This window comes from Athene cunicularia, assembly GCF_003259725.1.
Source record: "Athene cunicularia isolate RWA chromosome 13 unlocalized genomic scaffold, athCun1 chr13_part1, whole genome shotgun sequence".
Classification (NCBI taxonomy): Eukaryota; Metazoa; Chordata; class Aves; order Strigiformes; family Strigidae; genus Athene; species Athene cunicularia.
Genome location: NW_020799117.1, coordinates 16,260,920 through 16,282,357, shown reverse-complemented (window position 1 = coordinate 16,282,357; position 21,438 = coordinate 16,260,920). Strand labels below are relative to the sequence as shown.

The 21,438-nt window shown below is 38.0% G+C and overlaps 1 protein-coding gene across 11 annotated transcripts in view; it reads right to left on the bottom strand.

Moving 5' to 3' along the window:
* Positions 1-388: 388 nt before the first annotated feature.
* TENM2 (teneurin transmembrane protein 2) overlaps positions 389-21,438 on the bottom strand; it is a 727,803-nt gene continuing 706,753 nt past the window's right edge. For all 11 annotated transcript variants that reach the window (XM_026858437.1, XM_026858438.1, XM_026858439.1 and 8 more), the window contains 6 exons: positions 15,814-15,989; positions 13,993-14,228; positions 9,049-9,345; positions 6,528-8,142; positions 3,438-3,568; positions 389-2,297 (listed from right to left, as the gene is read on the bottom strand). In XM_026858437.1, the coding sequence (XP_026714238.1) occupies positions 1,536-2,297; positions 3,438-3,568; positions 6,528-8,142; positions 9,049-9,345; positions 13,993-14,228; positions 15,814-15,989 (3,217 nt within the window). In that variant the 3' untranslated portion in view covers positions 389-1,535. The remainder of the gene's footprint in view (positions 2,298-3,437; positions 3,569-6,527; positions 8,143-9,048; positions 9,346-13,992; positions 14,229-15,813; positions 15,990-21,438) is intronic.

The following is a 21,438-nucleotide window of genomic DNA, read 5'->3' as shown; positions in this document are numbered from 1 at the left end:
CTCCCAAAGAAGACAGATTTCACAGAGACTTTCTGGCTCACAGCATGGCCTTCCATGTTCTATTTAATACTCTGTTACTGCACTTTCAAACTGTTTGGAGGTTACTTTAGTGAAGTTAAACTAATTCCAGGATTGAAACATGGCAGTTTGAGGGTTGCTGGTTGTGAGCAGCAGAGAGGGAATTTCTAAAGCATTTACCAATTTTCTCCTGTTTTGGGTGATGTGTATGTAGGACTTTGCTTACCCACAGGTCAAAGGACCAGCCCTCTGTAGAATCCACAGTACAACAGCAACTCATTTCAACATACAAGATGCTGTGTGCATTAGGTAACAGTGAGACACTAATATTTTTTCATTTTAAAAAGATTTCACAATGGAAGACAAGTAATTCACAGGAGTTTTAGAGACTTTATTTATGTATAAACAATTTAAACACTTTGCCATAAATTATCTTTGCCTGTCTCTAGTCTTTGCTTAGCAGCAAATTAAAATTAATATAAAAACTCAATGAACAATTCATACATGTATATTACAAAAAAGTTCTTGTACCAAAGTTCTTATTAGACTTTTTTTTTTTTTTTTTTTTTTTTTTTTTTTTTTTTTTTTTTTTTTTGTGGTGACTGTAATGTGATTGTCTCAGTTTCTCGACCAAACAAACACACTAATAATTTTTAAATCTGAAACAGTGATTGTGCCTTCTGGCTGATGTATGTACAGGGTGATCTGACGTGGTGCCCATTTGCAATAGTGTAACACAATGCCCACAGCTCTACTGGAACTGATACCAACAAACTACTGAATCTAAACAGACTACACCCTGTAACTGTGTTATACTGTCCACAATGGAAATCTTCAAAGACAAACAGAGTATGAAATTTATTTGTAGTGATTTATAGCCACCATTTTGAATGTAACTTTACACTCTGCCCTCTTTGAATAAGTTAAGCTTCAGGCCAGACAAGTGGAGGGTCAGAGTGCAAGTGTGGTTTTGTTACTTTTAAATATATTTTTCTTTACTATTTCCAGTGCGCTCTCACTTGCATTCTCATTGTCCTCCAGTTGCTACACACAAATCACCCCAAAGTCATGTTTTAAATGCACCTGTATTTTGCTTTAAATGAAAACCTCTTGGATATTTATCAAACAAGCAGTCTGAATCATCTGTGTTTCATCAGCTGGTTAGTGAAAGTGGCCCACTTGGATTTCTTAGTTTGCTCACGTGTGAATGGAGTGAGGTAATACAATACGAGGCCTTCTTTTTGTTTTTCTTTAGACCCAGAACAAGTGGGTAATATTTCAGGGGTACTTTTTAATTTGTATGGTTAGTTTTCAGTCTGGCTTTAGTCCACTTCAGGATGTGTTTTTTAATCACTTGAACAGTAGCATTTAACTCAAAAAATATGAGCTTTTTTGCCACTTACTATCCCAGAGTAGCTCAGCCTAGTGCCCCCATTTAGGTCTTCATCTCCTTAGGAGAGGAGATAACAGTTATGACTACTGATTCATCCAGCAAAGGATGACAGCAGGTTAATTTGTTACCTCTTTCCCATTTCATTCTGTCTTAAAAACTGGATGTTGCTGCTACTGTCTGCTAGCTCTGGATACTGCTCCACGGGCAGGACATAATATCCCTCGTAACCTTGAACCCTTCCCGTGTTCAGAAGCTGCTGCTTCTCTCCGTCTGTCCATACGCGGCTGCCCTCTCGGCCATCCCGTGCCTTCTGCTGCTCTTTGGCCCAGGCTGATCCCAGGGCTCGCTGCCGAGCCTGGTCTAACACTCTCGCCTTTTCCTCGTCCAGCGTCTCAGGGGTCAGTCCATAGCGGATGTTGATCAGCAGAGTGGAATACTGAAACTCAATATTCGTAAACCTTCGAGTCCTGCCGTTGACGAGGAGAGTGGGCTGGGAGACAGTGACATTGACTCCGCTGTCCAGGACCTTCCGCCCGCTGGTCAGTGCAAGGGTGACAAGGTCGCTGTCAGCCGAGCCTATCTTGACAAAGTAGTGCGTATCCTTCCCCTCGATGCTGTAGTGCATTTTTTCCAGGTAGTGAGCACTGTTAAGGACAGAGGCAATCTTTCTGCTATCGTCTGTGGCTATGCTAGAAATGCCAGTGGTTACACGGCCTTCCTTCACAGCAAACATGATTCCTTTCCCAATGATAGGAGTGGTTGTTGCGAACCAGTGACCTGCTTTTTCTCTAATATTGGCATGTAATCTTTTAGATATGACCTGTCCCTCAAGAGCCATGAAAGCTTGGTTGTGTCTTTCTGTCGTCTGCTGAACTCCTGTAATTAGCTGGAGAAAGCAAAACAAAACAAACCAAACAGCAAAGAAGACACAGATGTGAAAATACTTATTTCAGAGACTGATACTAATGTTTGCTTTGCTTTTTTAAAGGAAAGCCATGCAGTGAAAAATTCTACGCTATGGGAAGACCATACTGTTACCCCATTCAGAATCAGGTAAATACTCATTTGGCAGATTATTTTGCTATCAGTAATACCAAATAAAATACTTCTCATTAATCACCCTTTATAGCGGGTAAGTACCACAAATCTCAAGTGACAAATTATATAAAGTCCATTACAAGAATAAGTAAAACCCAAGCCTAGCACAATTTTAATCAGATCTGAAAACAAAGAGAATCTATTAAAAGATGTCACGTAACTTCTGGGCACTTTTGCCCAGATATTTCAACCACTATATATGACTAAAATGCTCAGGAATATAAGCCTTTTTGAAAATAGATGAAATTTGGGCTCCAAAATACCAAAGCAATTCCTGAAGAGGGGATTTAGACTCTCAAATGATTTGGAAGTCTGTGAAAGCTGTAGGTTTAGGTTTATATGATCATTTCTGTTGTATTACCACAAACATAAAGTAAGCCTAGCAAAGACTAAGTTTGGAATTGGCTTAGTACTCTTTTTAAGTTTATTAAATGAATGCTGTAACTGAAGTGAACTATAGTAACTGGAGTAGCTAACCAAAGCTTCTGACTATGAAAAGCATCAGACAAAAAATGATGAGAAATCCTATTACAGGGAGAGAAGTAGAACCATTTCTTAGCAGTAGAGCAAGTACCAACCTAAGTTTATTGCAACACATATGTTATTAGGATGGTTTTACCAAAGGTACAACAGATGACAAATTACCCTGACAAAGTCTCCTTTTGTCATTGCTAATCAAGTTAATCGAGTTACAACTTGTTAATCAAGGAAGAACTCTATAAAAGACAAACTAATGACACTGTAATTATGATAACAACGAAGGCTGGCAAGAAAGTCATATGTTCATTAGTATAAAATCTAGCTATACTCACTTCATTTTACACTGAAATAAATACTTGGCCTTCTGCTGTAACTACAAAGAGCCAGCAGTTCTATTCACAGAATGGGGCAAATTTATCAAGAAAAATAACTTCATATTTCTGCCTACCTGTCCATTTTCACATGCTTGACTCTCAGACAACTCGTATGGCGGTGACACAAAGTACATTTTCGCTCTAGGGAAACCAGGAATAATGTTGCTAAGCTGAAATCCAAACATCACCAACCAGCTTTTGACATCTAAAAATCAAAAGTAAGGACATAAGTGAGAAATAAATGTGTGTAATAAATACAAGAAATAAAAAAATTTAGGAGATCCATCCTTGACCTCCTTAATTTCAAGTAGCAGTGGAACTCATAATTTATATTACAGCATGGCACTTTACAGAATTGTAGTAATCCACCATGAACAGGCATAGGAAATATTGCTTTAAATCTACCCTAAATAGTTCATCAGGGATATATCACCTCTTTCATTCTTTTTCCATTACAGCACATGGATTATCCAAACATTTTACTGTATGCAATGCTTGTTCCATCTCTGACATTGCTACTGTAACCTATAAACTGTATTGTAAAATGATGTTTTATTAGGTTAGTATTCCTAAAAACATCTGCAAAGTCCTCTGGGAAAATACATGGCTTCTCTTCTATGTCCTACTATTAGCTGTCATCAGGTCCCAGGAGGCTCCATTAAATGCAGTGGGAAACTAGACTTGTAACTCAGGTACCTACATTTAGATGCCGTGGCTATCCTCCCCATCCCTTCAGGCCCTGTATGGACAAGTAGGAGCTGCATGGGAGGGTTACAGCTCAGCTCTGGGGTGAGCTTTGGGAAGTTCCAGCTCTGGGTTTGACCAGTAAAACTCTATCTTCATATCTAGCTGAGAAAGCTAAGTAACTACATTAATAACAGTAATTCTCACTCAGCAGGTATTAAGAACTGCTGATATATTTTAGTTATCATACTGCTGGTTTTAACCAAAAAAAAAAAAAAATGCCGGTGACCTTGTTTTACATTTCTGTTTTCTGCTTCTCTTTTCTGGCTGTCATGGGGATAAGAAGCAGAGTGGCAGCTGCTCATTTGATTTGGGCCTATATTCATGACTATTTTCATTTTAAAATCTCTCCTGTCTTTCCCAGCAGCCTTCTCTCCTCAATAGCCTACAGTGGCTCCTGATGCTGCTATTGCCATTCTCCACGTGAGCCAAACTCCCTGTTTGAAATGAGACATAACTGTGGCAAGGCACTCTCGTGGGCTGTTTTGACCCCCCCAAGCATGGTGTCAGCAGCAGGTATGTGCAGAGCAGGCCCTGCTTACTGCCCACGAGCACCCAAGGTGCCTGCAGAGCTGTGCCGGCACAGACAGACCTCCAGGACGTGCTCAGCCACAGCACGGCACCACCTTCCTGCTGCAAAGAATGTTTTCCCAAAATTTTTAGCAGAGGTAATGTTACATCATAAAAAGCGTAATACTACTTGGTTGTGGATATTTGAAAGCAAAAATCTTCTTTTCTTAGCCATTCTGATGCTAAAACAAGTAGTAAAATACCCTGCATCTGCAAAGATCACACTGCCTACCATATTTTCCTCTAGCTTTGGGCAGCACAGGGTTACTGCTCCTTTTTAAGGCTTCAGTTTATTTTATGGTATAATGGGATCTCCTGAACAATTCATTCAGCTGCCCTAATTCCATAAAGAAACGAGGACCCATATCCAAAGTAGTTATTATTTTGCTTAGCTAATGTGCTTTGCAGCACTGTGCTTGCTACAGGAATACCTTTTCAGCAAAACCCGTGAAAAAAGCAGTATCAGGGGTTAACAGTAAGAATGGATTGGGGTAGGGAAGCTTTTTTTTCTTTTTTTTTTTTTTTTTAAATATGACAACTAAGGTGCCACCATAATCAGTTCTTGTGCAAGATATGCTATTTAGTCCATACAGCAACAAATATTTAAATGACCAATGAAATACTTCTACAGACTACAAACTCTGTGTTATACCAAAACGCAATATATCTTCCTAGGTTTCATCCAGTGGATAGATAAATTAAACAAATGCAATTTCAAAACATAGCAAAATATCTAAGATGACACTGAAAATCTAATTCAGTGGTGGATGAAAATAGGAATTTTGTTGAATTTAGGACAACAGAATGTGATCACAAGGTAAATTTAGTCACCAATATTTTCACACCATCAGATACAAACAGCACTATTTTCAAATTTCAAAGTACCTACAGTAGAACCTAGAGTGTGTTATGAATACATTTAGGTCCCAATGTACTAATGAAACTTGCTATGATTTTCTTTGAAGGAAATGCACACTTTTCTTGAAATTCAAATTACTGCTAAAATTAAGATAGCTCCTTTTAAAAAATTATATCACTGCTCTAATTATTGTGTACTGCATATTCAGTTCTGAAAAAAGCTTTTCCTGAAGACATTAATTACCTTTCTTTTTTGAAATTGCCAGCAGCTAGTTCAAGCACTATGTGATCTTACTAAGTGAAAAATTATCACCAATTAAGAAGAGGTTATACATTTTACCCAATTCTAACATATGTGATCAAAACTACTTTATTGTTTCTCTTTCTTAGCTCTACACATTCCATAAAATTTCTTAATCTTTCAGGAGGAAATAATTTTTAAAAAATCAAGATTTTTGTTTAAAGACTAAAGAATGTTTGCACATTAAAATTAAATAGGAAAAAGAGGTTTAATTAAATCCATTCTTGGTGCTAATTCATAATGTGCCCATGGGCTCAGTCAGCAGTTAATTTTCAAAGTAGCCCTGAAGGGAAAGATGCTGAGCAGTTCTGATTCCTGATTCTGTGACTAACCTGCCAGTGATTCTTGTAGGTGACTTCACTTTTCTTTGTATAAAATTAGAATGAACACATCTTCATACAGTACTAGTTCAATAGGAAGAGCACTGTGGCTGTGCTGAAATTGAATATTTAGGCAAATTATTTTTTTTTTTTTAACCTACATAATTCATTGTGGCTTCTCATTCAGTGCCCTTCATTCAGGGAGGAACATGAAAAGATCAGGACTAGCCAGCTCTTTTCATAGCACAAAAAGGAAAATGGCCCAACCTTGACAGGAGGATTCAGCAAATGGCTAGTAAGAAGTCTGGTTTCTTTCCCAAATCAACTTCCAATCTGTGGTGTTATTTGTAAGAAATGTAATAAAGTCTCACCTGTTACATAATTCTTTAGATCCAGTTCATTGCTGAGAGGGTTGTTACTCTTGAACATGTACAAATTGAAAGGAGCGGGTTCTTTCCCAATGTTTTTCCACATGGTGTAATCAGGAGATGTCCAGCGTCCAGCCAGGACATCATAGTCCCTTTGGGTAAAATGGACGAGTTTGGTTAAAGGATCATACAGCCCTCCATGGAACCCAATAACCAGCTGGAAATCGGGGTTAGAGTCATAATAAATCTCCCCATAGGCTGTGTACTGAAGCTGTTTGATCATGAGGCCATTGATGCTGAACACGGCTAATGGAGTGCCTGTGTTATCAGAGGCAACATAATATTCTTCCCCGCTGCTACTCTCCATTGCAAAGAGGTGGCCTTGCAAATCATAGTACAAAGAGGTAATTTCTGAATTGGAATGATTGTAGACATGAGTTACTCTTGTTGGATTGTGAAGATCAGCATAAAAGTACTGTAGATGATGCCCCAGGTTAGTTTTACAGGAAGCCCTTCGGCCGAGTCCATCGTAACGGTATTGAACACTCCACCCATTTGCTTTGTTGTAAGCTCTTGTTAAGAGTCCTTTGGAGTTGTACTCAAATACATCTGAGCCTCGCTGACAGAGGAATCCATCATCATCTATTTTGTATGGTATGTCACCTAAGCGCGTAATCCTGTCTCGTAGGTCATAGCGCAGAGGCATCAATCGGACACTGTTTCCAGGATTCAAGAGATGGAGGTTTCCATTCAGATCGTAACTGTAACGCCAGGTTGGCCTATCATTTACTGCCACGCTTTGCAGTTGCCCATCTCCATCATAATCATAGGTATACTTGGTTGTGTTGGCATATGGGCCAAGTTTCAGTTCTCTTTTAGTTACCCTTCCCATGCTGTCATACTGCACAGTCATCCAGTACATCAGGGATCTGAACATTTCATACTGAACTTCTTTAATGCGTCCATGCGTATCAAAGTGCTTACTCAGTGTCATAACTGCTGTAGTAATGATCTGATTTATATCATAATAAATAACTCCAAATTTGCCAAAATGCTCTACTTTGCCAGAAATCTCATCATAACGGTAAAGATCAACTGGAAGAGGCGTCTCACTTATTATGGGTTTGATACTTGCGATTCGAAAGCTATTATCATGATATGTATAATCGAACCTTGCATTGACCATACCTTCTTCAGAGAATCTGTAGATTTGTTTGTCAACAAGAGGACCGATTTTACGATAGCGGATTGTGCAAGAAAATCCTCCACTTTGCAAATTCACCATTTTTAGGACACCTGCAGTTTCATCATACCCAAAAGTAACTGCAGTGCTGTCATAAACAATTTCAGATAATTTGGATAGTTTTCCATACTTATAGAACACTTGTCGGCCAGTACCTAAAAATGACGTTTTCAAAATCCTCCCATCATCACTGTAGTCAAAAATCACTGATGCATTGCTTTCAGGAGGATTATAAATATTTCTAATGTAGCCAATAGAGGTGTGAGTTGACATGCTGTGCCGAGCAACACTAGGCATGGTAACAGCATGAAGTCGGTCTGAAGAGTCATACTCGAAGATGTACTGTCGTTGACTCTGAAGAAGTAGTACCATTGACTGTAGGGGAAAAAATTAATACACAGTTACTACCTTTCAGCATGTGACCTCTGGGAGGGCATTAGAGAAAAGTTTACTGAAGAGGCACTAATGTTAAGTGAATAAAAAGAGGATTAGGTACATTAGTTAGGGCCACAAAGCTGCTCAGGAACATTGTTGAATTGCCAGATGAGAGGATCTGCTACTTTTAAATCAATATGCTGACACTCCAGAGAAAGTGTAGGTTAACAACCTATTAGCTACCCTCCCTTTAGTAGGATTGGGGTTTTCTTGTTTTGTTTTGTTTTGTTTTTTTTCTGAGGGATGCATAAATGACTTGATTCATCTTTCCACTAGCAGTTGTATACACAACTATTGCTGTGAAATATGTGAGGAACTGAGCAGAGAACATCAGTTCAAGTTTGCTTAAAACAACAGATTCAAAGAAGGGAAAGGGAAAATAATATGCAATTTCGAAGTATTTAAGACATTTTTATGATTGAAGTGTCTTAATTGGGCTAAGTAAAAATGCATTACCATATTTTCATTTAATAAATAATGATTAGAGATTAATTATCTGTTTCTACCTGAACCCTTTGTCAGGTTTAGTCATGCATTCTTGGTCTTAATTAAGCGCAGTTCATTGTATTAGCTTATGCCATTATATGGCAGGCTAACTGCTTTCAGGAAAAAAATCAAGAGACACAAACCACAAATAAAGTATTTCCCATTAAAAACCAGCCAAATTCAGTTGACTAATTGAAAAACAAGGAATTTTGAGACCAGGTACAAAGGGATTCTTAACAGCTGGAATACATCAATTTTTAGATAATTTGTGTGTGTGTGTATGTACAGAGCTTAACATGAAGCCGAATGGCACTTTGTCTCTTTGTAGCTAATGTCAGAAGGTAAAACAACATCACCTACTTTTTCTAGATAGGTGTAGCTCCAAACCTTCCCATCAGCAAACATGCGCGATATGATCCTGCCTTGCTTATCGATATCTGTTCTTTCACTCATGGCACCGCGCTGAAGCCCAGCCAGGCGCCCATTGAAGAAATAAGACACATTGACAGCAGCCAGGCCACTGCTAGGTAGCCAAAGGAAAGGCCGTCCTAGCTGATCATAAATTATCCTCAGTGTAAATTTCCGGTGATCATCATAGATTTTTTCTGTGCGTATGTTCCGGTCGTAATCAATGGACAGTAAATTCCTTCCATGTACCTATTGAATGAAAGAAGGCTGCATTCAGTGAGCAGTGGGCACTATGCCTCTGTGGATTTTCAGTGTGAAAACAGCATGCACAACGCAGAACTCAATCTCCTCACATTTTTGAGGTGTAGGATGCCTTCCATTTAACTGGATTTTGCTTTCTACTTCTTGGTATATTCAAATACGTAACTCTGAGTGTTTTACTGGGATATTTCCCATCTCCCTGCAACATCGGAACTGTAATCTTACGGAGAAAGGCTTCCCTTGTTAGAACAGACAGAAGTACTGCAAGACTAGGTCTTAAAGTGCAGTGCACTTAGAAGAAAAATGAATTATTTTGCACTGAAGTAATTTTTCTACTTCTACCATCAGTAGCTCTTAGCCTTTTTCTCTATAACTCTGAGAACAATAGAAGAAATTATAATTTTTTGTTTTCATTCAGGTTTAGCCACTTGGATTCTGTAGCTGGAACACCCTGCTTATGAATTAATTCATTTAATGTTTTCTTCATTTACTTTCCAAATATTGAATAGATCCCACAGCAACCCAATTACTTGGGATGGGTTTCATTTCTTCTGATTAAAAATCCTGATCATATGGGCTGGGAAACATGGACTTGTAGTTTTGAGAAACAAAAGTGCTAAATAATTAGTTGGGTGGTTTTTTTCCCCATGATTTTCAGTTGCATTTCTCAACTCAAAGTATAGCATGAAGTTTCAGTCCCAGATTATTATTTTTTTTTTTTAAATAAAAGAGTAAAACAGAAACAAAGAAGCATAAGAATGCCAAATGGAGAGGCATCTAGTGAGGGTGCTATAATGAGAGATACGTAAATATATTCACTGGAGGCTAAGCCACAGAATTCAGGCTAATGCTGTAATCTGATAAAACTTCTCAAGTAATTTAATTGTAGATGCATCATTAATAAAGTAGAAGTCTTTAAATTAGATATAATTTGAGAGCAATGACTACTGAAAAAGTATGCATCAGTTTCTGGGAATTTGTTCTTCAGCTTATATTTTACAGTAACTTTGATTAAGCAATGTTTTCTCTTATCCAAAATTGAACTGCACATCAAACAATATGTAAATTAACCCTGAGCCTTTCTCAAGAACATAAAAGTTATTCTGAGATATTTTCACTAGCAGAGGTAAACCCAATTCCCATCCCAACCAACTCTGTAGGAATTCAGTTATGCAGAAAGCAAATTTAAAATTAATATGATTTTGTGTTTGTAAAGAAATAATTATTTCAAATTATCACTCATTATCCTAATTTTTTCCATTAATAAAATTTAGCTCTTTAACAGTTTGCATTTCCTCAGTGGGCAATTATTAGAAAAAGCTCTTTTCTGTAGGTTTTCCCAAAGGTTATCCCAGCAATCACTTCTCCTGTAATTCAAAGAAAAGATAGGATCGTTTTTTTAAAACACCTTCGCAAAATAAATAATATTCTGCTCTCCCCCTGTAATGGAAACAAAGACAGGGAAGCCAAACTCCATATTGATACTATCTCAACTGGATACTCTAGTTTTGTTAAGTGTAGGATCAATCCTGGTGACAGAGACATATCAAAACCCTTTTCTTCACAGAGCTCTAGGTGAAGTAGAAGAGAGCTTTCACTCCTGAAAAACATTCAGCTATAACATTAAAGATTTAGTGTATGACTCAAAGATCCTAATTTCTTAGGGACAGACAGATTTTCTAAAAAGAAAAATATATTTCAGAAAGATTACAAACTGAATTTTAGCTTTTGAGGTTTTGCTTGGTTGGTTGGTTTTTGTTTTTGTTGTTGTGTGGTTTGTTTGGTTGGTTTTTTAAACTTCTGAAGCTTCATAAAGCAGTTGGGATTTCTGTGGATTCTTCCCTCCATTACAGTAACTCTAATCTGCCCATAGGAAAGTCTGACTCCAGGTATCCACCCTTTTCTCAAAAACATTATAAAGTTTATTAGATTTTTTTCCATAGAAAACTAAAGCATGAGGGTTTTTTTTTTTTAATGATTACAGAGTGAAGAACCATGCACACACACAAACATCACTTGGAGAATAAAGAAGCACCTGCTTGGATAATTCAGTAACTTTATTTTCATTTGTAAAGTAAGTAGAACCAAAGAGTGTGATTGTAGTGTCATATTAATTATATAGAAACCCAAACAGAACGACTAACTCCCACTCTTCCTGGGAACACTAATAACACTATTACAAGTATCATGACTGAAGATTACCTAACAAGCTCTTTCGCTTTTGTTCCACTACCTACAGCACATCTGGTTTTCCCTTGGCAGCTGCTGAACAAGTGGCCACAGGGACAAGGCCTTTGTGTCTTGGGTAAAGGTCTTGCAACAAAAATCACTTATGTGATGCTGCACTGTAACAAAAATTCTTCAGAAGGGAATCTTATCATGACTTTATCTGAAACTACCACAAGACACTGAATGTGTGGTGCATAAAATAGTAGTGGGATAAGTGCAGGTGCAAGCAAGTGGGATAACATAAGGGTGAAGTGCAGGTCTTTGTTTCTCAGCTTAATGAAGTCTGGCCAAGTGTGTTTGCAGAGGCCAACATGTACAAGCTGCAATGCGCCTACAAGCACAGCTGAGCAGAGCTGGGGGGCACAGGTAGCAGCACTAACTGAAGAATCATAGAATCATGGAATAGTTTGGGTTGGAAGGGACCTTTGTTTGGGTTGGAAGGGACCTTTAAAGGTCATCTTGTCCAACCCCCCAGCAATGAGCAGGGACACCTTCCACCAGCCCAGGTTGCTCACAGCCCTGTCCAACCTGGCCTTGAACCCTGCCAGGGAGGGGGCAGCCACAGCTTCTCTGGGCACCCTGTGCCAGGGCCTCACCACCCTCACAGGGAAGAATTTGTTATATCTAATCTCAATCTATCCTCTTTTAGTTTAAAGCCGTCACCCCTTGTCCTATTGCAACAGGTCCTACTAAAAAGTCTGTCTCCATCTTTCTTATAAGCCCTCCTAAGTATTGAAGAAAAGGTATGTGGGGTCCAATAGCTACTTGTAAGAGGGCAATCCTTCTCAGTAATACTTGATTCTGAAGTGTGGATCCAGGAGGTGGCTCTGCTCTCTCCCTGGCCGTCCTGCAGCAGCGTCCCCGATCTGTACCACGACGTGCCACAGCTGTCCCAGCTGCTGCAGCCTACCCTGCCTGCCACCTGCTCCCCCCAATGTTTCCACACACTTGCTCTATTTCATTCACTAAACAATTTATAAAGATGAATTAGAATAAATGAGATGCAAATAAATTCTATGCTTTCTCCCTCATTTTCAAATTTCATTTTCAGTCCACTCAACCTGTTATAATCTCATAGTGATTTTCATTTAAAAGAGCTAAATGGATATGTGATTATTGTTACAGGAACTAACACCAGACAATTAAATGTTGAGGTGTTGCTAGATAAAGCAGTGTTTTGATTTGCATAAACATGATGCAAGAAAACCCATCTCAGGCAAGGTTTCAGCTCTAAGACGTGTTTAACTTCAGCTAATTACCACAAGTACCTCTATTAAATTTTTAGCATTGAGAGTTAGGATTACAGCAATTTCATTTCGGGGTCCTATTTATTTTTATTTTGAACACCTAGTCAAAATGCAGAGCTGATCTATTTTCTACTTATAATCAACTTCTGCAGGTCAACACATCAAAAATCAATTACACAGCCATGAAATTTAGTCATTAAGGATTAGCTGCTAATCTCATTCCATTTTTTGTCTAACCTTCCCCCTCTCCCCAATGGGTGCATTCTGAGCATTTGTGAGAATAAAGAAAGACTTGCTAATGCAGCACTGTGAATTAGATATTAAGCAATAGGAAAATACCAAAATTTAACATCCGAGGTTTTTTGTACATTACTATTAATTGTTTACATACATTGCATTTAATAGATCATCTTGAACACACAGAACTGTATCTCGTGTCCAGTGATATCAAAAGAATTATTAAAAGAAACAGGGCTGCATTTGTTTTCTGCCCAGTGTCTCAAAGCTCTTCCAAAACTACATATACTGAAGCAGCCAGTGAAAGTTTAGATACTTAAGGGGTGAAAAACTGGCCAGATAAGCACAGAATGGGATTAATCCGGCTGCAGCAGATCTTTAATTTGGCAGGGGATGGAATACATGACCTGAGTGTCTTTCTTATCCTATGCTTATGACTTTGTAATTATGGCAATTATTTTCCAATTGTGCCATTTGGGAAAGGGAATAAACACAATATGCCTGTCTCAATGAATCTGTAGGGGGATTTTACAGAAGCAGAACATAACTGTTCAAGCTGTAATTGTGTTTGCTCCCCAGGACTAACTGTGGTAAGTGTGCCATAGCATTTTAACAAATGGTGAGTGGATGAATCTTTTTTCCCCCTCGTCTTCAGAAGCAGAGTGACTTCCAGCAATATTCTGGGTATTTCTACCAACCTCTTCTGGAATACTTTTAGTAACGAAGCTTCTGCAGCTGATTGCAGCAGATGACCCCATGCAGTTAACTGACCTCTCAAATAAAAAATTGTCACACCAAAGATAATCCCAGAGTTGTACTTTTTTAACGAGTAAAAATAGGAAAGACGTGTCCTTCAAAATGGAAAATTAATTTTCTGCCTAGAGAAGAAAAGATCATTATTGTTATGACATTTTCTACTTACCCTGAGCTTTCTTCCAAACACAGTCACTTTGCCTTTAATCTGTTCCTTCCTCAGACGCCATTCAATCGAGTTTAAACCATTTTCCATTGGTAGAGAAATATTACATCGTCCTATGGTGGGAGTCACAGTCCCAGCCAGGACATGAGGTTCGCTGTGAAAGCTAATGCTCATGCCATTGGCATACATCACTCTCAAAGTACCATTATTACAGAGCTGGTAGCTGTTCCTCACTTGATCTACAGCAATAATGAAAAGAAAATAATTTAGCTACTCCAGTCATAAAGAAAACATATAGCTTAATTTGATTGGTTTTTTATTGCACTCCTGTTGATGTTAAATGAAGTCAGCCTGCAATTACCATTTACGTGGTACTATGGTGGAAATTACAGATGTTACTGATTCGTGTAAAGAACAGTAGTGTAACAGTGAGCCTGCAGAGAGATACTATGTTTATTTCATTATGTTTTCCCTTTAGTCTTAATTGTGTATCAAAATGCAGTGATATGTGTTCAACCACATAATTTATTTCTAATATGAACAAAACCTCCTGAAAACTGAACTGCTGGATAAACAACAAACCATTAAACTCCACGACAAAAAGGGAAAAAAAAAAAAAAAGATGACCACTGGACTCTTTATGAGTGGGAAGAGATAAGTGCCTCTTCTTTTTCTTTCCCTCTCTTTAAAAACTGTCTCCAAGCAGAGGCTTTGTACAGAATTACAGTTTGGCTTTAAATCCTCAAGGTGAGAGGCATCAGCAACGCAAGCTGGCAGCCATGGTCCTTCACTCGCCTGCCTTCCTGACACCCCATCAAAAGTGCACTAGCCTGCTGTGCACACCCAACCTTCTGGCTGTTGGAGAAGTTAAAAAATAATCCTGTACTTCTATGGCTGTGCAGTTCTCCAGCTGTTCGACACAGCCAAGTCCATTCTCAGCCAGGATGGAGTGCTACAGTGTGCAATTGTCACCAAAGCATCAATATTTGTCTGACAGAAGGACAGCATCTATGTAATTAATCATCTGGTATAAGAGAAGTGAAGTCTTTGTAACCAGACATGAGACGTTATAACAGTCTGTAAATGTTGACAATTATGTCAGGAGGAGACTATTGTCTGATGATGATATTCTTATTCTAGTGACATTATATCTTAACTAAAAAAGGCCCCATCACTCACCAAATTCCTTTCAGTCTATCTATGATAACTGACTGTTTTCGCTTCATCAGACACAATGCCTGGGCAGTGCTGGAAAGCTCCATGCAAACATTTAACCACTTTGCTGCTGATCTCTCCTGCCATACTTGGGCTGTAACACTGTTCTCAGCAGTGTTAAGTGTGGCACAAAATCATCCACTGCCTTGATTGTTCTGCATTTTATTTAAGGGCAGTGTATAAATTTGGAAGATTTAATTGCTAATAGTTGGAGGCTACCCGAGCCTCTCTCTCCATAAGGATCTCTACCCAGGCAGCCAACATTTGGCAGTCAGACTGCATCTCTGTGGCACTGAAGTCAGAACCAATTTTGCAGTGAAATACAGAGAAATATGCGAGTGGGTAAAATGACCCAAGAGGTAATGGCAGGACTAACTTACACCAGTAGATAATGACCATACATATTTGACATAAAGCATGATTGTGAAATGTCTCTTACCTGTCCTGAAGACCTGTCATTTTAGGAATGAGCTTTATGGGAGTTTTTCTTGCAAACCTTAAATGTTTTTCCCCTGCTCATGAGTGTACTAATGACACGAATATTTTGCGAATTGCTTTCTCAAGTTGTGTGTGTGGTTAGGAAGTGTGCTGAGAAGTGTGCTTTGGTACCTTGAACAACTGTATAGGAAGCCTCCACAGAGGAGAGATTTGTGATGACCGTGACATCATCATCCCGATTAGAATTCTCAATGTCGATGGTAATAGACTTTTCCATTTCTCGATGAAGGCTAGTTACCACTCCAGTGGGACGTGTTACATTGGTCAGACGCCCTTCATGATCATAGCTAATAGAAAAGTTAGTGAGAGCAAAAAAGCATGAGGATATATGTTCATTTCAATACCCAGTGTATTAATAATGCACCACATTTGTGCAAAAAACCCAGAATGAAACAGATTTTCAAGAACATCCTGGCCATACCTATTTCTCTGTTCTTGAAAGAGTCTATAATGATGAAATAATAATTTTTAGAGATTCTGATCTCAACTACATCAGTGTAAATCCAGGCTAGCATCTCTTATATTACTAAATTATTTAATTACATTATTATGGAGATACAGAGCGATATTTGGCTCAAACAATTATAATTGGTAAATGCATCTGTATTTTAGTAGTTGCATTTCATTCTAAGGAAGTGGACTTGTGATGGATGCTACAATATACAATGACAGACACTGCACATTTGCAATTGAATACTTAGTGGAAACTACCAAGTATGGTCTTAATTGACATATCAAGGAATAAACTTGCCATAAGAGATTAAAAAAGACATCAGCCTGAGAACATAACAATTTCATTTAGATCTTATCTGTGGTATTCAACTGCATTTTGGGGTCATTATTTTGGTTCATAAAGATGAATGATGAGAAGTTAAAGCACAAGATAGGTTGGAGTTGCACAAAGGGCAGCAGTTAGCACTCAGAATATACCTTAAAAGATGAATTAAGTGCTCCAGAGGCATAAAGATAAAAAAATAAAAGAAAAAGGGCTCTCCATAAGTTTATTGAGTTAAATTTATCTAGAGGTATAAAGCCTGAGGAGGGCAGAAAGAAGGAATGCTGCCTGAAATCAAATCATACTGTTTCTCCCTTTCCTTTAGTATGCTATATTTGTGTGCATACGTATGCTAAAGAAGCAATCCCTTGGATCTTAAGGGCAAGAAATGGGGACCTGAAACAAAATTAGTATTCCAGTCTGACACTCTGCTTGCTGCAATTCTCTACTTGTGCAAGAGTCTCTCACCCAGCTGCTACCAAAGCGGACATACTTCTAAACAGCAGAAAGGCAAGAAAAAATGTCCTGTGTAGATAAAGGGAAAAGTTTAGGTAGAGATTGAAACCAACTGGTCATCCTTTGAACGTAGAAATCCAGGGAGCGGGAAGCCTGGAAGAGAACTGGTAAATCCATTGCACTGCCTGAGAGTAACAGAAGAGAAGAGGAGCACATTTAGTATCATGGATCTAGCTGAGTTCTTTGTACGTTGTGGTTAGCTGTAAAGATGAAAAAAAATCAGTGCTTTCAACATGACTTTTTACAATTAAATCATTCAGTAACCTCAAAGTAGGCTACCTGAACTGTATAGCATATCTCAAAAAATAATACACAAATTGGCTCCTCAGTTAATATCATACAAATACAAAATATGCCTTTCAAATCCATTGCAAATGATTGCACCCATTCAACTGAATATTGGGGAGGAAGGAAAAAAATCACCTGTGGAGCAACAAGCCTTACCAGAACCAACGAAAGTATTAGGCAAAGAAATAAATCAAAACAAGGCATCATGCAACCTAAAAAAGATCAATAATATATTGCATTCATTTAAGCAGTTCAGGATCAAATAAAGATTAAGCAGCATGATTTTTATTAATAAAAGTCACAAGTTCCTACCTATATATATATATTTATATATATATATTTTTTTTTACCATATCAACAAGATACTGCATAAAAGATAATATGTTGAGATACTCTGTGAAAGGGGGTTTGGTTAAGTCTATATAAAGGTCTTCACAAAAAAATACTGAAAAGTACTAGTAAAGTATCGACGAGGGAAGAACTTGATCCAGTCAAGCATCCATCTAGCAAGGAAAACCAAAATGTACAAAAAATTTAGAGTTTCAAAAATCTGGAAGGCTAATAATAAGATATGCCCCAAAGTCTATATGTGGACTACTTTGGTATGTTTAGTGATTAGCAGAGTGATGAAGAGGATACCTAGGTGTCAAATATCACAGAAGAGAATGTTATTCAGGACAAACTAGAAAAAATCTACTAGTGGCTTCAGCGTGACTACGCAGAGCTTGGTGAACATCCAGAAAAATGGTTGGCGAAATTCCCCATCAGCAAATATATTTTAGGCAATGCAAATGAGACATTAATTTAAACTCCTCATTCACATTGCTGAGTTTTTAATTAACCCAGGAAAAATTCCTGGGGATTGCTGTGGGCTACTCACTGAAAATCTCTGTTTAAAGTGCAAGGGCAGTCTAAAAAGTAAATATGGATGAGGATGTATGAAGACTGAAACAGAAAAATGAAAATCTTCTAATGCTATTTCTAGAAATCAGTGTTTTACCCCCCTGCCATGGGGCATGTCCCCCAGTGCTGGTCACTATTTTTGAAATCAGCAATGTCAGGAATTAAAAGGGTTTATAAACAACTGACAGTCACGCTTAAAGTGATACATACAAAAGTACTCTCTATGAAGATCTGCAGACCATTTAGTTTACGAGCTAGACATATAAAAATTCACTACTTAAATGGTATACACACACTGCTATATCAATGTATAAAGAAGGCATTTCTACTTTATCCATTGCATCAATAAAATCCTATTTAAAAAAAAATACCTTAAAGGTAAAAAATTTAAAATGAATAAACCAGAAACCTTTTATGTACTCCAAGATTTAGAAGTGACATATTATTGAGGTGGGTTTTTTTAAATCTATGTATTATGTGAGAGCAAGTGCTTAGTAGAATACAACGCCCAGACATTTATCTGAATAATAAGAATAATAAGAATAAAGCTATATAGGAATTAAATGGTTATATATCTGTCTTCTTCATGTCATGAACCCAGGTCTAATGAAGTGAAAAAAGAAAATTTTGCACTGGAAAATATACTAATTGACCTGGGACTTCTTGGTATCTTCTTCAGAAGCAGCAACTACATAGGCACAGTCTATGGCAGAGCATCAGGCTAGATGAATCAGGCCTGATAAGGCAATCTTTATACCTTCAAACGAGCTGGGTTCTGGATACAGTGAAATTCCTGAGCTTTTGTTACTGACTTCACTTAAAGTTTCATCCCAGGTTTTTCTACTAATAAAATTACAATGGAAGAGATTCTTCCTTAATCCCAGTACTTTAAGAAACCAGCATCTCCCTGCTCCCACTACTAACTCACTACCATTGCTAATTGGGACAAACTCTGCCTGAGCAGGCCCAGGTTTCCAAGACGGTAGTTCCCAGGCCAGCTCGGGGTGAAACCTGTCACCGACGCCCTGGGCCGGCACGAGGGCTGTTGCCCAATTCTGCCTGCAGCCTGGAGATGGTTCCCGACAACCCGGTGGCTGAGCCAGCCACGGCCACCTCGCGCGTGCTGGGTCACCAAACTCAACTACAGCTCTACTGCGAGACACAGCTGACTGCTTGTTTGTCACCTTCTCAGATGGCTACAAATACCTGACCTGTGCATTCCTTCAGCGGGCTTGTGATAATGCACTGAAGGCTGTTCTCCCCTGTCCAATATTATGGCACTTCTGTATCTTATGCAGTTCTTTTTGCTAGCGTTCTGGTCTTTGAGGTTCAAGACGTACTGCTCAACAGCTTGTAGGCAGGAGCAGCTGGGACAGTGCCACATACAGTGCTGCAGAAAGGAGTAACAGCAGCTGTTGACTTAACACAGAGCAGGGCAAGGTGCAGATCCACAGACATTTGCATCTATCCCTATTTTCTTTCCCTTATAAAACCCAAGCTGATTCAAGAAGAAAACTGCAGTATTCTCTTAGGATGTTCCCAAGACCAATTGGAATACCACTGAGGACCACTTCAAAGATCTGTGGTTCATGCCCTAAACCAAGCTTAAATTACCCCATGTGAGCCTACTGGTAGCTGTCAGATTATTTAAGAGCCTTGCTTGTTCCCACTGCAAATGAACTATATATATGTATGGAGTGTGTATACACACACAAAGTGTATGCATTTTTTCTGCTTATACACATGCATACCTAGATATACTCCACAAATTTAATTCTGTGAACATTTTCAAGGTACAGCTTCAGATAAAAGAAAGGAATATACCCAATAAGATAGCATGGCACTTCAATGTCTAGTTGATATAAGTGCACTGAAATAAATTTTGTATAAGAACTGTAGTTCATGTAGTATTTTACTACTTAAAAGACATTTGCCTTTTTCCAGTTCTGCTGCCATATTAGCAATTTTGGGTATTGATTATCTCTGTATGAATGCACAAATGTAATGGCACAGAAAACTATTGTTGTCCTTATGAACTCTCACTGGATAAGCATTTCTTTAGTCTCCAATTGATATTAACTCACAGATACCAAAATAAATTGCATAATGACGAATAGAGAATTTTCCCCTTGAAGTTGCTTCAAAGAACAAATAGAAACCAGAAACCACGAATGAGTGACTGTGGACTGTGACTGTTTAGGTTCATAAATTTGATTTAAATAATTCTTGTAATATTATTAATAAACCCCTTAACTATGGGGGTACATAATATGACAAAGCGTATTAAGGAGTGTAAGTCAGCTGCTTAGGATCATCCTAAAGGAGATGCCTCTATTTTTCTGGTATTTTGTAATGAGTAACTCCAGTGCATATAGCTAAATTCTCGTCCTCACGTAGGTTTTTTCATGCACATGTAGAGATACATATCTTCTTTTAATGTCTTTATGAATGGCATTTTAGTTTTTTTTTTTTTTTTTTTCCTAACCTAAATAACAGTGACCATGTATAATTTATTTTATACATGCACTATAAAGTATGAACTTTTAATGTGAAAAATGTCTATACTGTCCTCTCCTCTATGGGCTCTACACTTATGAGAATGTATGTACAAATCTGGGAGAAAGTAAGTTATTTCTGCTGCCTCATCAAAGTTACTAATCATCTAAGACAGTACCTCAGGCTGTACTATTTAGACCTAAATATGCTACTTAACTCCCATTGACCTGAGGCAAGGGTTGCACATCTTTTCCTATTTGATCTTGGAAAAAAATACAGTCAACATGTCAGCACTATATACACACTAAATTACAGTTTCAGATGCATCTCAGTAAGACATCAAAGCACCTACCTTCTATATTTATTTAGGAATCATAGTATATTTTTTCTAATGAATCACCCTAACTGAGTACTTCATGTGATTCTCAGCCACCAGTTATACCAGCTTTGTAACTTATAACTTTCTGATGACCTGTTTTACTGTTTCATTGATTTTCATCTAGAGTTTTAAATTACTTTGCTATTTAATTTTCTACAATTAATTACTGGTGTTTTGAGAAATAACTAGTTTATATGACTCCTGCCTGATCTGAATTTTGAGTTAGCTATTGAGGAAAAAACAACAAAAAAACCTCTCTAGAAAGGCATCCACATCTCATCAGCAATCATGTGAGATTTTACTGTCATCTAGTACAGTGAGCTTTTACATCATCTTGTAATCAGCAGGTAATACGTTCATGTGCTCACATAATTGGATT